Below are 16,602 nucleotides of genomic sequence, written 5' to 3'. Positions count from 1 at the left end.
ATAACACTGTAATGTTGGTGTCAATTTTTTTGTTTCTTTAGGTTCAATCAAGGCCAAGCCCTGAGATTTCTGACCAGAAAAAAAACAAAGCTCTCCTTTGATCATCACCTATTTTTAATGGATGCAATCACCATGGCAACATTTACACAGCTGCATGCTGCTGTTGGTTGCACTCTTAAAAAAGGCCATATCGAACATTCCTCTTGTATTTTATATATTTTCCCCAAAGTGCACTTCTACATTTGTCTATAAGACCATGCTTTAGATTAAGAACGTTATTAGCACATTGAAAATGAAGTTATAACAAAAGTGTCCTAAATTGCATCGTACTTGAAAAGTGGTGATCAAATTTCAAGGCAGAGAACTTCAAGTACTAAATATAGATAATTATAGTATACTTATCATTTAATAATCTTTACTACTACTAAAAAAACTTTTAAAAGTTGATTTCATAAAAAGTGTCTATTAATATCACTCATGATTCCATACTTTTGAATGGTAGGCTAAAAATGTTACATCACAACCACTAATATGATGAACTCAAAGCAGCTTAGCTTTCTTATATGATTTGTATGGACAGAGAAGAACAGAATGGCTTGAAACTTCAACAATGCGCAGTCTAAAAACATTTTTAATTTCAAAATATCAAGGATAACTTGGTTTGAACAGGTATTATATACGAAGATGTTCGAATGTGAATTAGTACAAAAATGATAAACAAAAAAACAAAATATATTTGCCACTTTTAGGCGAGACAGGCATGTCTGGAAAAAGCAAGGAGCCTCCACAACACACAGCGAGGAGAGTAGTCAGCAGGTGGCCTCCTCCGTCACTCCGTATTGTAACAAATGTTCTTGGAAGATGCTCAGTAGTAGGCTCATTTCACATTGTTTTGTGACAAATTAAGACTGTAGCAGAGTTTGAAGATAACTGGCTCTAAATATCCCGGGAGCAAATGAGATGCGAGTTGCTGGCACGTATCGTTCTCTAAATACCAAATGGTTGCTGTTCCATTAGCCTACACACATTTCCTCAAAATATGTCTCCAAAACTTACCCAACTTAGCAATGAAGGATTAATGTAGAAGATATACTATAAAGACATCAGCTACCTGTCACGGTTAACTATGTCACAGAAAGTGGTGTAACTACAGGGGAGGGCAGAAGGAGCTATACAGATACTGACAATATTGTACACCTACGACTCACAGAAAGACCCAATTTCTTAACAACATACTTGTGTTGTAGTACGAGAGGATTATTTTGGCTCAGTCTCGGTCTCGGGGTAAGGGGGACTCAGCAATTGTTCTCGAGGTTACTGGAAACTGAACAACAAAACCTTCAAATAGAATAAAACTGTTCTTTCTCTACATGTTCAAGGAACTAATTGACCCTTTCCATTATGAACTGACTGGGTATCATTTGTTTGTTGATGTTCAGTGGGTCCAAAATTTAAACATCCCCTGAGGGCAGATTGGAATGTTGTTATTTCTATGTTTTCATTAATAATAAAAATAGACGATCCAATCAATGACTATGTATCATATATAAAATCATATACACAATCAGTGTGTCTAATTCCTCAGCAGTTGTATCTTTTCTCTCTTGCCCTGCTCATTTACGTCTTGTTTTAAAAGCAACTGGGTAACTGTTGCTTTCTACTTTGATGTTACTTTTGTTCGTTCACTGCACACCTGACCTCTCCATAGTTTGGTACTTTGGCGATACAATTTCACAATGGCAGCAGCTGGAAATAACACTGGTTTTATCTAGAGAATCATCAATACGGCTCACCATTTAAAAGCTGTATTTGAACGAAAGGGCTACAGTGGCAGTGTCAGTTGTCGTCTTTCACTTCTGCAGGATTTATCGGCTGATACAATCTTTAGCCATAGCAACACAGCGCCTGAGCAACTGTTTTTGTCTTAAAGTTGAACATAAAGTTTGTATTGAGGAATATCTGGGTGTATTCAAAAACACATCAAGCCAGAAGATTTCAAGAAGGATTTAAAGTGTGGACTTTTGAACTAGCATCAAATTTAGACTGGCACAGAAACAGCAAGCTGTGTTTATTCTATTCATAATAACTGAGCAAACTCTGCTTAAGCTGCAAGAAAGAAGAAGTTATTCTTGGTAGCAGAATACTTTTTTGGTTTGATAAATGTCCAAAGACATCACAGATCAATTTTTTCTTCATTTATTTCTCTGCAATGGTTTTGACAATAAACACTGCATCCTTTTGAAAAAAGGTTCCCCTGACTAATAAGATTGAACACTGAATCATAGTGTCAGCTACTTGTGCTGATGTAAACCTTTGCACTGGTCATTCTGTACTGTGTTTCCAGTTTCACACCTGTCATGAGCTCCACCAAGAGGCCTCTGCTCAGTCCTTCTTAACACGCACTATTTCCCAAGAGTCCATTTTACCCACCACATCTAAAGCCTTGTTGGTAGAACAGTTTAGAAAATAATATTCTTAGTGCAGTCCTACCCCGAGGAGCACTCTGATCTAATAAACACTAACTAGCCGACACTGAGGTACATGGTAGTAGCACCCGTGACACAGCATCTGGAACCCCCTGGAGAGCCACATTACGCATACCACAGCAACCACTAGGCAACGGTTGCTAGGATAGGCACCTTGGCTACCCCTGGGTGCCCAGGAAAGGAGTGAGGTGCAACCATCACAGACCTCTGTCTACATGAAAGTGTGGAAATAAAACTATTAAAGAAAAATTTCAACATACATCCAAAAATATGTTTCTAAACAATTTTGTGTTTTTATGTTTTTAAAACAATTTTAGATGCTAAACATTTTGAGGTAAACACAAAGGAGAAATCCTTCAGTTTTTCAAAAAAAAACAAAACAAAAAAAAACTTAATTGATAAGACAATCGTTAAGTAAAGTGATAAATGTTCCACTCTACAGAAACTTACTGTGTCGGATTTTTTTAAAGCAATTTAGATAGGAACCTGACATCAGAAGTGTTTAACGCCTTTACAAATTTATAACATGAAATGGTTATGAATACGCTGCCTGATGACTAACATTGCTTTACAACAGGGCTAAGATGGCCTAAAACTACAAATGCACCAATACCACCTTTTCCCATTCTGACACCGACACCTGATCCTTTAATATCGTCCTATACCGAGTACTGATACTAACTCTATCTAACCTAACAAGTGGAGAATTTAAAAATACATTTTTTACATATTTTATTTTGGTTCTGTGTCAACAATAAAACACACTCAGCCTGGCTAGACGGCATTTACTTGTTAAATTATATTCATAAGATGCTTAAGAACACATATTTTTGTGTTCTATCACACTATCATTGTTCCTTCCGCTCTCTCAATAACATTAACTCAGACTTTAAGTGACCACACACCCGCAGATGAGGGATTACTGAAAGAAGCAGCTCAGCATTTCACACACACACAGACAGATAGACAGACACACAAGAAAAACATGGAATAAAAATGTTAAGGAAAAATGGGAATATTCCTTCAAATTTCAGAGTCATTAGAGAGGAGGTACAGAAACACCAAAACTCTAAAAATCTGAAAAAAAATCTGTAACATTGGAAAAGAAATCCTTTCAAATCCTGTACAAGACATAGTTCTGTAGTTTATGATTCATTTCACTTATGCCTACATTAAGACAGTGGCAGTGAACTGAGAAATTTCAGCTTTTTTTTCCAATTTCCATTTTTTCCCTTAATGGAAGCATCTCCCTAACAAAGAGAACAGTAACCTACACAGTGGGCAAATACAGGCAGCAACAGAGTCAAACACACACGCAAACAGACGCAGTTCAGTAGCATGACTAGGTAGCTAATGCTCAACAAGCCTCAGTTCCAAGCTGCATAATTGGAGTGCCCTTTAAAGAGTGGATGCGGATGTAGAGATGCCCACGCGCTGATCTGACAGCTGTTCAGGTGAAAGGCATAGAAACCTTGAACTTCCCTTCACTTACATCAGGCAAATGAGGCTGTGATTATGTTCCGACATGCTGGCACTGGTTTTACTTACGATCTGACACTATGACACCAATTTTAGCCTGAGGAGCGCCACCGTTTACACCCATAGATTGTTAAGGAAACACGGGCTTGAAAATGAAAAATGGATTTGGCACCAACAATGGGACGCTAGGGGCTGCTGCAGTTTCTCTTGGAATATGTTTAGCTCCCCTGTAGCAACCCAAGACATTCAGATAACAACTCACATTTAAAGAAGAAATGAAACCTCTTTGGAGAACTAAAATGTTTTTGGCAAGCTTTACAATTTGACCTTAATGTAACATGACTGGCTAGCACTGCTGTGTAGATCTTAATAATTATCTTGCTAGTTTGGTTGTAGTTGTGGCATTTAGCTATTTTACTCAATAAACCAATTTATGACTACAAAAATAGGAACTGATGAAAACCTCAAAAGTGACAATGAACCAGACTTCAGTGAACAACAGCATTAAAAATGTCTGTTAATCTGGATTTATTTACTAAAATAAATGCCATTAAAAAGGGCTGATAATTGATAATACTGGCCAATAAAAGTTTAATTATGTTTACACTTTAGATTTTAATTTTACATTTCAGTAGTTTTAGTTGAACAGTGCTTTACTGGCTGATATAATTGGCAGTTGTAAACTGTGAATTGTCAAATATAAAACTTCAAATGTCACGTTTGTTTCACTCAAACAGCACAAATGCACATTCTTCAGTTATATAAATATTGGAGGGCTGAGGGTGGAGCTACCCAACAATCTCTGTGTTTTTCTTAATTTTTATCAGTTCTCTTCATAGAAGAAGTTACGTTTGGATCTGTCTGACATGCTTGTTATTTTTAACATGATGGTGTTGTGTTGAAATAGTTGTTATGTCACTATAGTAGTTTCACAAAGACAGACATGCAAGACAATGTTTTCTAACAGTTTTCTCTGCATCAGCATTTGCCGCAATATAAAGTGAGTCGCTAACTGTTGGTGCTGTTGATAATTATCAGGAATTTTGCCAACATCAATAAGTTTGTGAGATCTCAATATGGGTGTATCAGTATATCCATTAGGCCCTAGTACATGAGACCCCGCTCCAGATAGTTCAGCATCACAAATGCTGTAGAGTGCCGCAGAGGACAAGCACAAGCTGATGGCCCCCAGACCAAAAAGGTCATTCAAGCCCAGTGGAAGTATGACTGAGGTGGCTCTAAGCTGGACCGGCAAGTTCTCTCTCTCTCTTGGTAACCACACTGTTAAATGGGAGGCATTAGAGAGCTAGGCATCTGCCTCTCGTTGCCCTCCACAGCACTCTGCGACACTAGCGACATTTAGCTACTGCTGCTGGGTGTGCAGCGCTATGGTAATGGTAAAGGGAGCCACTAAGCCTCAGGAGACAGAAAGGAACTGACCACATGGCAAAAGCTATAGTGCAGGGCATGACAAAAACAGAGATGCAGAATGAAAAACTACAGGAAAAGACTGCAAACTATGCATTAGGAGATAAAGATAGATAAACAAAAAAGAGGAATGGAGCCAAAGAATTGTGGCAAAGAGGAAAACAGATAGGAGGAGAGGCATTAAGATGAGACTTCTTGGGAGAAAAACAACAAGCGTGAGAGAAAGAGACTTTAAGAAAGAGAGGGAAAGAGAGAGTGACAAACGTCACTCCTGCAGAAAGTGCTTGGCCCCCTACAAATCTAAGCGAATCCTCTCTTTTTCACTCATCACACTCCTCTGGAACGGTCAGCATATTAGTTGGCCTTCCTCTCGCCAAATGTTACATAGCACCGCAAGCACAGCTAATTAGCCCTCCACAAGCAGCATCCATATGCTCGCACAAGGAGTGCCACTTAAACAGATGAGCACAGGAGCTGCATGGCAGTCAGAGCCAGGCCAACATGTGATTTTAGCATTACTATGCCTACAGCATGAAACATTGTGGAATAAGAACCAAAGGACATATCTGATCACTTAACATTATGCTTTACGTAAATCCAATCCATTGTTCTTTGGTCTCCAAACCCAGAGATGGGTGGTGTGTACTTCTATGCACTCTGTACTCTTATGAGAATGCCTCATAGAAAGCTGGTGAGCGTTCAAAATAATTGGGCCCCCTCATACAGAATATGAAGCAGACATGAATATGTCCCCAGGATGTGCAATTAATGATGAATTTATTATTAAAAATGATCCAAACACTAAAAGTCTTTCTGCTCTTGCACTGTAAAAAGATTTGTTGGCCTAACTTATCAGAACTTTACTGAACACTGAACAGTGAGTTAACACAACAATAATCTGTGTCTTATATTCTTAACATAATTAATTTAAGTTTAATCAAAATTTTGAGAGCAGCCTGGTTACATTTTTTCAGTTAAAATATTAAATATTTTTTTACAATGTGGGAAAGCGTGAATCTATGAGAACAGCAAAAAATGCTCACAGTGCTGTGCCCTGTAAGTCAGAGACCACACTTCATTTATATAATGTCCATTGAAAATGGCCATTAAGATCATTTTTAAGCATCGGGAAAAGCAGGAGAAAAAATATTAATATAAATAGAAAATTACACAGAAGCTTCAACAACCAAATATCACATTTTCAGTATTTATTTCAGTGTTCGCCCTTTGCCTTTAATGGTTGGTCGGATTATCTGCTTCTCAAGTAATCTCAAACACATTCAGTGATGTTGACAGATAGAGACTTACAGTGTTGAGTTGTCTTCTCACAGTGGAAGGATTGACAAACACTTGTGGATTTATTCAGATTTGAAGCAAGAGTGGAGCTTGATTTTCTCCTCTCTCTCAAAGAAGAAAGCTTTAAGTAATGTTCATCTGATGGGGACAGTTCTAGTGGTCTAGCAGGTCATGCACAGTTGTTGAATCTTTCAACTATTTTGCTTTGACTTTCTTATATCTTATGTCCTCAGAAATATTTCCCTCAAAATGAATAACTTGTATTTAATGGTCAATTGATGTTTCACTGGAATTCAAATAAATGAATGAAATGAGTGGTCGCTGACTTCTGCACAGTACTGTTATGTGTGATATGGTGAGCTCAAGAAAGTTGCCATTTAAGTCTAGTAATTATACATTTACTAAATTTGGCTTTATTCACAACAATTAGTACAGTTAGATGAACATTTCCGTCACATCATCTTTAAATGTTTTTAGGCATTCATCATGTGTACCACAGGAATTCACACTGTATGAGCATCTCAGATCTTCTGTAATTAGCACTTTACCAGTCATCTGTCAAATCACACATGTACACCCACCCTGACAACTCACAGGTGTTTCTCTGTGTATAGATTACGTCAAACAAAGCTAATAATTGCAGTGACAGTAATGCTAAAAGTAGTCTTATCTGTAAGTAGGCTTATATGTGATCCTGCGATGAGCTCAAAAGATCTTCATATATTTCACTTTTCATTTTATAATGCAAGTGAAACAATATTAATACAATATTAACACAGAACAAAAGCACACTACTGTCAGTTTTGCAAAAACTAATGAAGCTTGGATTGATGAACATATACCTAAAGATATTCCTGTAGAACATGATTTAATCTCATTTCTTGGGGCATTCGACTGAACAACACTGTAATATTAATTAATGTAATTATGTAATTAACATTACAGGAATCTTCTAGGTTCTAATTCTCAATAGTTTATAACAACTGAGCATTTTTGCCACGTGAAAACTTCTTGCCAATTCTGCAAGGAGAGGAGAATAGACACCAAGACCAGCCTTAAGTCTTCTTCAGGTGAGAGCAGTTTAATGTCTTAATAAACTTCAGAACTTCAGCTTCTTCTGTTTCGAGCCCACCCTTCAGATGAGGATCCACTAGGAAATCTAAGACAATCCCCGCAAGTGTCATCCACTTTCTCTTCCTGCACTGACATATAAATCACAACAGGAATTGGGCACTTGCTCTGTCTTCACTGTATAAACAGGCCGCACAATATAGACAAAATAGTATTGCAAATAGTATTGTCTCTCAATTGCGATACAACTTGCAATATATTCAGAAAATGCACTGGTGAATCACTAATGATACACTGCTAATGACTGGACAGAATTATTTACAGCATAAATTTTCAGTTTTATTTGTCTGCATGAATACTTTCAGCAAAACGGAACTGCAGAAGTCAAACTATTGACTCGTCAAAATGATCACAGCTCCCAGATAAAAAAAAACAAAAAACAAATATATAAAACAAAACACTACGACTGGTTTGAGGGTTTATTTGCTAATTACTATATTCTGAAACAGCAGCATTACAAAGACCAATATCACAATAGCAATTATCAAATGACACATTGTGCAGACCTACTGTGTAAGTCAATTCAAGCAGAATTCTGCACATGTAATTTTTCCCTTTTCTACTTATATACTTTTTTCTATTTATATACTTTTACCAGTGTGTGTGTATATATATATATATATATATATATATATATATATATAGATATATATATATATATATATATATATATGCGGGGAAAAAAAATGATTCTTAGATGCATCGTGATGCGGACATGAACGGTTCCGAATCGATTCACAAATGTTAAAAATCGATTTTCTAAATATTTAATTTATAACGTAACGTTGACGGAACGCAAAAGGCAAAACTTGGAAGTGGGTAAGTGCAGCGCCCGGACAGTCTGTGACGGCACACAACAAAAACACAAGTGGATGAGTGAGAAATCCGAACGGCTCCCTCTGCGTTAAAGCCAGGTTAGGTCAGGAGTCACAACACAAATGATAAGAAGAGCCATTTTATCCTTTTAACAAAAATCAAACTACCTTGGGAGCCACAACATTTACTGTCCAGTATGTGCTAATGTCCTAGTATAGGCTAAAAAATATACATTTTTGTTACTTTGAGAACGCAGATTTACTTTGCTCTGCTTTAAGCTTCGCCTACAGCCGCTTTCCTCCCATTTCCGCCAGAAAACTTTTCCTCAAAACTAGAGCAGTTTCTTGTAACATGTCTCTCAACGTTCGACTGTCTTACGAGGCTGAAGTCGCGTCTTTTTCTCCAGCTTCTTGTTCGAATTTTCCCGTTCCACCTTAAATTTTGACTGAGGCGCCGAATGTAAATGCGGCACCATTTAAAGTGGAACGAGAAAATTCGAAAGAGAAGCGACTTCATCTTCGCAACGTTTTACTGTTTGACAGTCTCTTGTTGCAGTTTTAACTTGCCAGGAAAACAACTGCGCTGCTTATAAATGCGAATAACGCATCGTTGCTATGTGACCTGCAGTCTGCACGGCAATTCTCAGCCATTGCGAAACAGGGCTTTCGTGCAATGTTGCACACGTCACGTCTCGAAGATACTTTACTGACACAGCGATCCCCCCCTCCCCCGTCTCTACAACGAGACCAAAACCAAAGTTATAAAGTCACTAAAACCAGGTAGGATAGCTGTAACGCACTGCGTGGACATCCACTGCCACTGGACCTTATTTCACTGTAACTGCGCATTTTATTGCAGATGACTGGCAGCAGCGTCTCGTGCTCCAAAGGCAGTGAATGAGAGCCTTCCAGTTCACTTGCCACATCACTTCCATTTGATTTATTAATAAAAGATATTGGAAGTAAATTCATTATGGATCATTACAAATACTTTGTTTTAAAACTACCAAGTCCTCACACAGTGAGAAAATAGAAATGATGTACAGAGATGCATCGATAATCGTTTTATAATCGCATCGCAGCCCTCTGAATCGTAATCGAATCGTGAGGTGCCTAGAGATTCCCCACCCCTAATTTATTTATTTACTTATTTATTTATTTAACCAAACTAACTTGCCCAATTTAGTCACTGCTTATTCTACGAGCTAGGTCTTCCCTATCACAAAATGCTACCAAGCTCTTTCCTCTTCAAAAGCATATGAATGGTTTTAATGCAATGCAAGAGGAACTCAGTCACCTTCTAAAGATCAGCCTACTATTGAAAGTCAACCCAATTCGAAAAAAAAAAAATCCAAAAAAAGAGGAGACTGTCACTGAAGCGTTTGTCCACAGCAAGCTAGAGATGGACGCCAGACACGATGCTACATGTTAGCTCCCTAACCCAGAGCGTTTCACAGGGTGATGAAACACTTGTGCAGGGCTGAACCATAATGAAGTCCATCCATTCTCCTTCTTCTCCACGGACTAACCTTTTCTCTTTAGGCCCAGAGGCCACAGAGTAGTCCACAAAGTAGCACTGTGTGTGAGACAAAGGCTCTGGTCAAATTGAAAGGAAGACATGGCTAGCCATGCTCCTTCACTGCATCCATCACAATTCACCATGTCGCTCCATAGCTGACAGCATTGAAAAACGAGGCCTGAATATACAGCAGGAATGCTGAAAAGTAGAGCATACAGATCATCTGCCCAACAGTCATGGCTGAGGATGTAAACCAGCTAATATTTGATTATTCTGATTTTAACATGAGATACAGCTATTATTAATGACAGAAAATTACACAGAAGCCTCACAATTACAAAAAAAATTACACAGAAGCCCTTGATTTTCTCTCAAGAATGAAAGGATTCTAGTTTTCTCTATACCTTGTAATACATTTTTTAAGCCCAGAAATAGCATGCAGAAAAACAAATTAGAGCTAAAACAAATTATAGCTATTGTGAAATGATGTTCTGCCTGTCCGTAAGTATCTTAATAAGAGTTAAAAATAATGAATGCATCCAAAACAAGATCAAAATAAACATCATCTTGACCAATATAAAGGTTAATTTATGGTTCAATAAAATGTTCAAATTGCAAGTGGAAAAACATTCTGCTGCCAGTAAATGAAAACATGCCTCTGTCCACTGTTCTAAAATTGAAGGCCTCACCGGTCTGAAGTTATTTACTGACCTCTTATGGCAGCTGACAGTAACTGCCTGCCATTAACTGGAGATCATGAAGTACATCTTACTGGAAAGTTTACAGTATGTGATACTGGTGAAAATAAATAAGAAAATACTTATATAAGTACTGGCAAATACTAATATGAGTAATCATTTTAAGCTTTGCTTTTATGAGGGTGGGAAAACATGACTGTCACAAATCAGGATCATCTCTGTTTACATCACTCATTACAGAACAGGTAAGGTAAAACGGCCTTAACATGCATTCTGAATTGGATCAGGACCACTATATGAAATATCAACCCACCAAAAATGCCTTGATTGGCTCCGATACTGATCTTTCAGACTGAACCGAAACACCCCTACATAAACGAAAATGTAAAAGTATGGATGCCTAACCTGGACAGAGCGATGGTACGTAGTAGGCGCTCTGTAGGCTCGGACAGGTTGGAGGGCACCAGGATCTCTACAGGCTGGATCTTCAGAACTCTGGCCTCCAGCTCAGAACGAGATGCATTGTCCCCAAAACAGTCCACCATCACATCTCCTGTACTGGGCTGTACCACCTGCACTCAAGACAGAAAACCACACAGACATAATCAACTCACTCTGACCTGGTCACATCAATCAGTGCTGGATTATGAAGCACTAATATAGAATTTAAACTGCACTTCTTTAAGTCATCCCACTGGACATGATTCCATTAAAACAGGAAAGATAATTTTCCAATTACAGCCAAACACCTGAATGCATGACTTGGCATACTATACTCCTAAAGCTAGTTCAAAAAGGGTTCTTTGGTTCCCCATTTTGTTTTGGTTCCTTTGAAAACCTTTTTGGTGGATGTTTCTTCAAAGAACCATTTTTGCAAATGCAACGTGTAAGTGTGAAGAACTTTTTTAAAGTTTAAGTGGACTTTCACTTAATGTAAAGGTTCTACACCTTTTAAAAGCTTTTCCTAGACCCATATGTCCAAGCCAAAAACCTTAAAGGAACCTTTATTTCTAAAAGTGCACTGTTCTGCTTGAGTTCAGAGGAAGCTGTACTTACCACCAGGCCAATGGTCAGCTCTTTGCTCTGCTTGTCCCAGTTCTCACTCACACATATCAAGTAGCTGTTGGGCATGTCCTGCACAACATCTTCAGCCTGCTCCAAATCCCCCAGTGTCAACAAGGGGTTCACATCTGAAACAGAGCAAACAAACTTACATTTACAGCTCTCTATAAACAATCTAAACGTCATCCCCAACCACACATTAACCCCTTGAGCTCATGGCCTATTATTCATTTATTAATCATAATTCCTACTATTAAATAACTACAAATATTTCAAAAGCAATACAAAGCTAATATGTAAGTGATGCAGTTGGAGAGTAAGGAGCTGAAGTGTGTGCCTTGAGGGTTTAAGGGGTTAAGAAGTGCTACCCAGACATTAATAAATCCTTGACCTTATGCTAAAAACAAATAAACAAACAAAAAACAACAGCATTATTATCAGTTCTGCATACACAGATGAAGCCTGAACCAAAGGAACTCGTTACTAAAGATGCTCCTGCAGCACTGGACTACAGGCTGGCACTACTCCCAACAGTACACTTCAGTTTAGAGCCACTTACAGAGTCCAAATATCACTTCCAATCACTGCCTACCGTACCTAGGCTGTCATTATAAACAGGCAAAATTTGGGCTTTGAGGCAGCTGCTGGTACTGATTTCAGCTGTGATGAACTTTTGTCTGTTTTTATATTTAACAGTACGTTATACAGTGTTTCAAACTACATAACTCAGCCTATTTTTCTCTTTCATTCATTCATTAATGTTCTCTCAATACAGTACCCAGCAGGCATTACACAAACACGTCATGCAACCTTTGAGAATCTCCCCACTGCAATAAAGAAGACACAGCTTGAAGAAAGTGTGTGATGATTTCAGCATGCAGTTTCCACCATGCTAACTGATTGAGTATAAGCTTCAATTGCTTGTAAGTTACACTAGCTTTGCTCCAGTACAAAACTGAAACATTAAAATTTCTGACAAAAACCTTTAAACCTTTAAACATAACCCTGACTGACCAACTGCATTTAAGTAAAGGGTACATAGGATACATCTGACTTTTTACCAAACAATTCCTTTAAAAAGGCAGAGCTATAAAAATGGTGACAGCACACCTTCCCCAACCAGTGTAGACTTGGTGTAAAGTGCGCTTAACTGCCGGGTGAAAAGGGAGCTCTTGTTGGCACTTGAGGCTTTGATTGCTGATGTTTCTGTCTGCTTCACAACTCCAACCTATAAAACGAGTCATAAAAAGGAAGAAGAAAAAGAAAAGAAAAAAACATTACTGATTTCCCCTGAGAAGTTCTAGACAAAATGAAAGAGGTAGCTCACAGTAATGCAACTAGACATTGCTAACAAAAGCAAAATAGTCTTCTTATAGATTAATTATTTTTTGTACATCAAAATCATAGCACAACAGAGCTCGAAGGTTACCCACTGACTTTATAGCCCTGAGAGACGAGGCGACGGACATGGACAAAGAGGCGGTGAGTAGGGATGCTGGCTGTCATGAAGTTATGATCCAGATGACAAAAGATGTTTAGCTCCTTTGCTGCAATCTGTAAAGCACAGAAATCAAACTCATATGCCCATAACAGAACTAATGCATTCAAATATTACTATGTAAGCTTGTAGACAAATCTAATGTTTTTTTCAGAAACCAAAGGACATTAACAAAAATGATTTTGTTCCTCTTTTGCTGCACAGGTAAAGGCTTTACAGTAGATATTGGAACTTTGCTGTGAGGATTTATTTGCATTCAGTTACAAGAACATTAGTGAGGTCAGTTTCTGAGGCTGCATGATTAGTTCTTGATTACAAATGCTACTCCAACACATCCCAAGAGGGCTGGATGGAGCTCAATCACTCCAGAGAACACAGTTCCACTGCTTCCCAGCTCAAGTCTTGGAGGGATTGTTTAAACACCTCTAACCAACACTTGGCATTGGGCACGGTGACTTTAGGCTCATGTGCAGATACTCCAAAGCACCCCAATCAAAAGCAATGCTTTTCTAGGGAGATTATACAAGCCGTGTGTTCAATCGAACACTTGTGCCAGCAGTGTCTGAAAACTTTTGGACATATAGTGTATATGGTTCACAAATGGAATTAACGTCAAGCTCCGCAAGTGCTGAGTTAATAGAGTAACTTGTACAAGTGTAAATCTGTAATTCTTTAGGAAATGAATGTAATGAATCACAAATGCATTGGCAAATATTGATATGAGACAGGATTTTTTTACACTGTAGAGGGATACAGACAATAAAGACAATACTCTGAGCTTCTTTGGGGGAGATTTTACGCCTAAAACTTATCTGAGATGAACTGAATACTATTATAATTGAGAATAATCAATTATTACACTTCAGAAATCAATGCAGATGAATGCATCTGTATAGTCTGCTTCATATCTCACCTCTGCATCCTCTCCAAAGAATCTGTACTTGTAGCCACACTCCACACAGAGGATCGTGTCCTTGTATTGCTCCTTAATCTCCATGTACTGTTGCTCTAGGGGAGTGTAGATGCTTTTGGTTCTCCTGTTTGGGCCTGCAGGTTCTGGCGGAGTTTTCTTAGTAACACCACCAAAACCACCACCACTGCTACCAGCCTTAGCAAATTTGCCAAAGTTAAACCCCTGAGAAGACCATTAAAAAAAAATAATGGTAGCAAGAGAATAAACTGACTTTTCCAGTACATTATTAAATATGAAATACCTTCAGGAGGCTGACCACCAGGTTTTGGATATTTATACACACACAATAAAGGTGCCAAAGACTCCATTTACACATGGCCACTTTATGTGACTAATATCTGGATTGTATCCTTAAAGATTTTAGCCACATGCATTTATACTTGGTAGTCAAATGCATCTCCAGTTAATCAGAATGAAATCCAATTGCTGCGTGGGATGGAATATGCAAATCTGCTTGTTACGCGGCAACCAATTACCAATTGTTTATGAAGTCGTTTGCAGTTTGTTTTGCACAGCACTGTCTGTCCATACCGCTATTAAGCATTTTATTTCATATTAAGACCCCAAACATGCGTGTCCTCCATTATCTACCCGGATCACGCTCCTAGTGACGTACTGCATGGAGAGCAGTTTCAGCTGTGCTGTGAGGGGTTTTGGTGGTCGTATGTGTGTCTTGGAGATACGGACGTGTTTACGCTACTATAACGTGGCTCAAACGCATCTCAGACCACCTACTGAAGTGGTTTGAGCAATAGGATTTGTACCCGTTTTAAATGTGTGGGTGTTATGTGGCTTGGCCTTATCCAGATATAATTCTGATACTTAAGATGCGCAAACTGACCAGGTTTAAACAAGGTCAAAACGTGTCCTTTGGAGCAATGTCACAGAAGAATCACTTTTGGTTCTCTGAAGAACCTTTTAATGGATGATATTTTAAAGAAACATTTCTGTAAATGACATGCAAGCAGATAAGATGCAAGTATTAATCTTTCTTTGACTTTAAAAAACCTCCATATAATGCAAAGGTTCTATACCAATTAATGACCTATGTAGGACTCTGCTTTTTTAAGTGCAACTTTAGGTCTTTACAAAAGAGATTCTGAATCTTAATGGCTTGTGTGGCTGATACTTGATGTGATGTTTCTACATGTCAACTGAACTCAAACATAATAGTCTTCAAAAGCTAGTGTCAAACCTGTTTGTTCTGGCTTGAATCTTCTTCTGTGCCCTCCTCCATCTTAACTTGCTGGTCTACTTTGTCTATTGCCTCCATCTCCATCTTCTCAGTCTTCACAGGGTCTGGAGCTCTGCTCTCACGGTCCCCTTGGCAGCTGAAGCCTCGCAGTTTCTCCAGAGTGGAGCAGGAGAGACTGCCCTTAGAGGTTGATGCCCTCTCATCTACAATAAGAAACATGATGAATTGAAGCCACATTAGGTACATTTTAGAAAATATAAAAAAAAAAACAAAAAAAAAGTTTTACTTTAATTAAGTAATGACGTAAAGTATGTATTAATAATTAACTTGAGCAAAAAAAAATATAAGGTCAAAAAAACTCCTCTATAGTTCCCTATAGACCCCATGTGTCAAACACAAGTCAGGCCCATGGCACAATCCTATTCGGCCCACAAAATAATTTTAACGCTCTATTATTATTAGTCCCCAGCATGCACTGCAACATAATGTGCACTTCGAGTCCCTTCATTCAATAACAATCTATGGGCCAGCTGTTACACAAAAAAGAAAAGATACCTGGTGTCCAGTTCAAGCAGACAGGCAGTTTTTAAAAACCTCCTGGGGACATTTAAAGAGGTTTAACAGTTATCTGTAGGTAATGTAGTCTAGCGTTTTAGATAAAACAATATATCTTTAGTTAAAATTATTTTTGAATAGTTCAAGTTTTCAGCAAAAGTATATCCACTTTTTTGCGGATTGACACTTAAATGCAGTGTCAGACAGCCAATTAGTTGTGGATGTATTGTTATGTACACAACACATGAATGTTTGGTAGTACTCTTCTAAAGATCTAAAGATCTCCAAAAGCTCTGGGGTATAAAGTTAAATGGCGCCTTAAAGTTGTTAAGACGACATTGCTGATAATGTAGACTATAATTAAAATTGCAGCACCTGCGATTTGAAAGTTGGACTGCAATTGTGACTTTAAGCCAGCATCTATCAACAGAGAATGAAGTTTGCTAGATGATATTCTTCCTTTCTGT

General features: G+C 38.2%; 1 protein-coding gene across 1 annotated transcript in view; it reads right to left on the bottom strand.

Moving 5' to 3' along the window:
• msh3 (mutS homolog 3 (E. coli)) overlaps positions 1-16,602 on the bottom strand; it is a 90,964-nt gene that overhangs the window by 73,096 nt on the left and 1,266 nt on the right. The window contains exons 3-8 of the mRNA XM_036598947.1: positions 15,581-15,783; positions 14,326-14,547; positions 13,352-13,468; positions 13,025-13,142; positions 11,909-12,042; positions 11,258-11,424 (exon numbers count right to left, since the gene is read on the bottom strand). Coding sequence (XP_036454840.1) covers positions 11,258-11,424; positions 11,909-12,042; positions 13,025-13,142; positions 13,352-13,468; positions 14,326-14,547; positions 15,581-15,783 — 961 coding nt within the window. The remainder of the gene's footprint in view (positions 1-11,257; positions 11,425-11,908; positions 12,043-13,024; positions 13,143-13,351; positions 13,469-14,325; positions 14,548-15,580; positions 15,784-16,602) is intronic.

This window comes from Colossoma macropomum, unplaced genomic scaffold, assembly GCF_904425465.1.
Source record: "Colossoma macropomum unplaced genomic scaffold, Colossoma_macropomum, whole genome shotgun sequence".
NCBI lineage: Eukaryota > Metazoa > Chordata > Actinopteri > Characiformes > Serrasalmidae > Colossoma > Colossoma macropomum.
The sequence above is the reverse complement of the archived record's forward strand: the minus strand, read 5'-3'. Positions and strand labels throughout refer to the sequence as shown.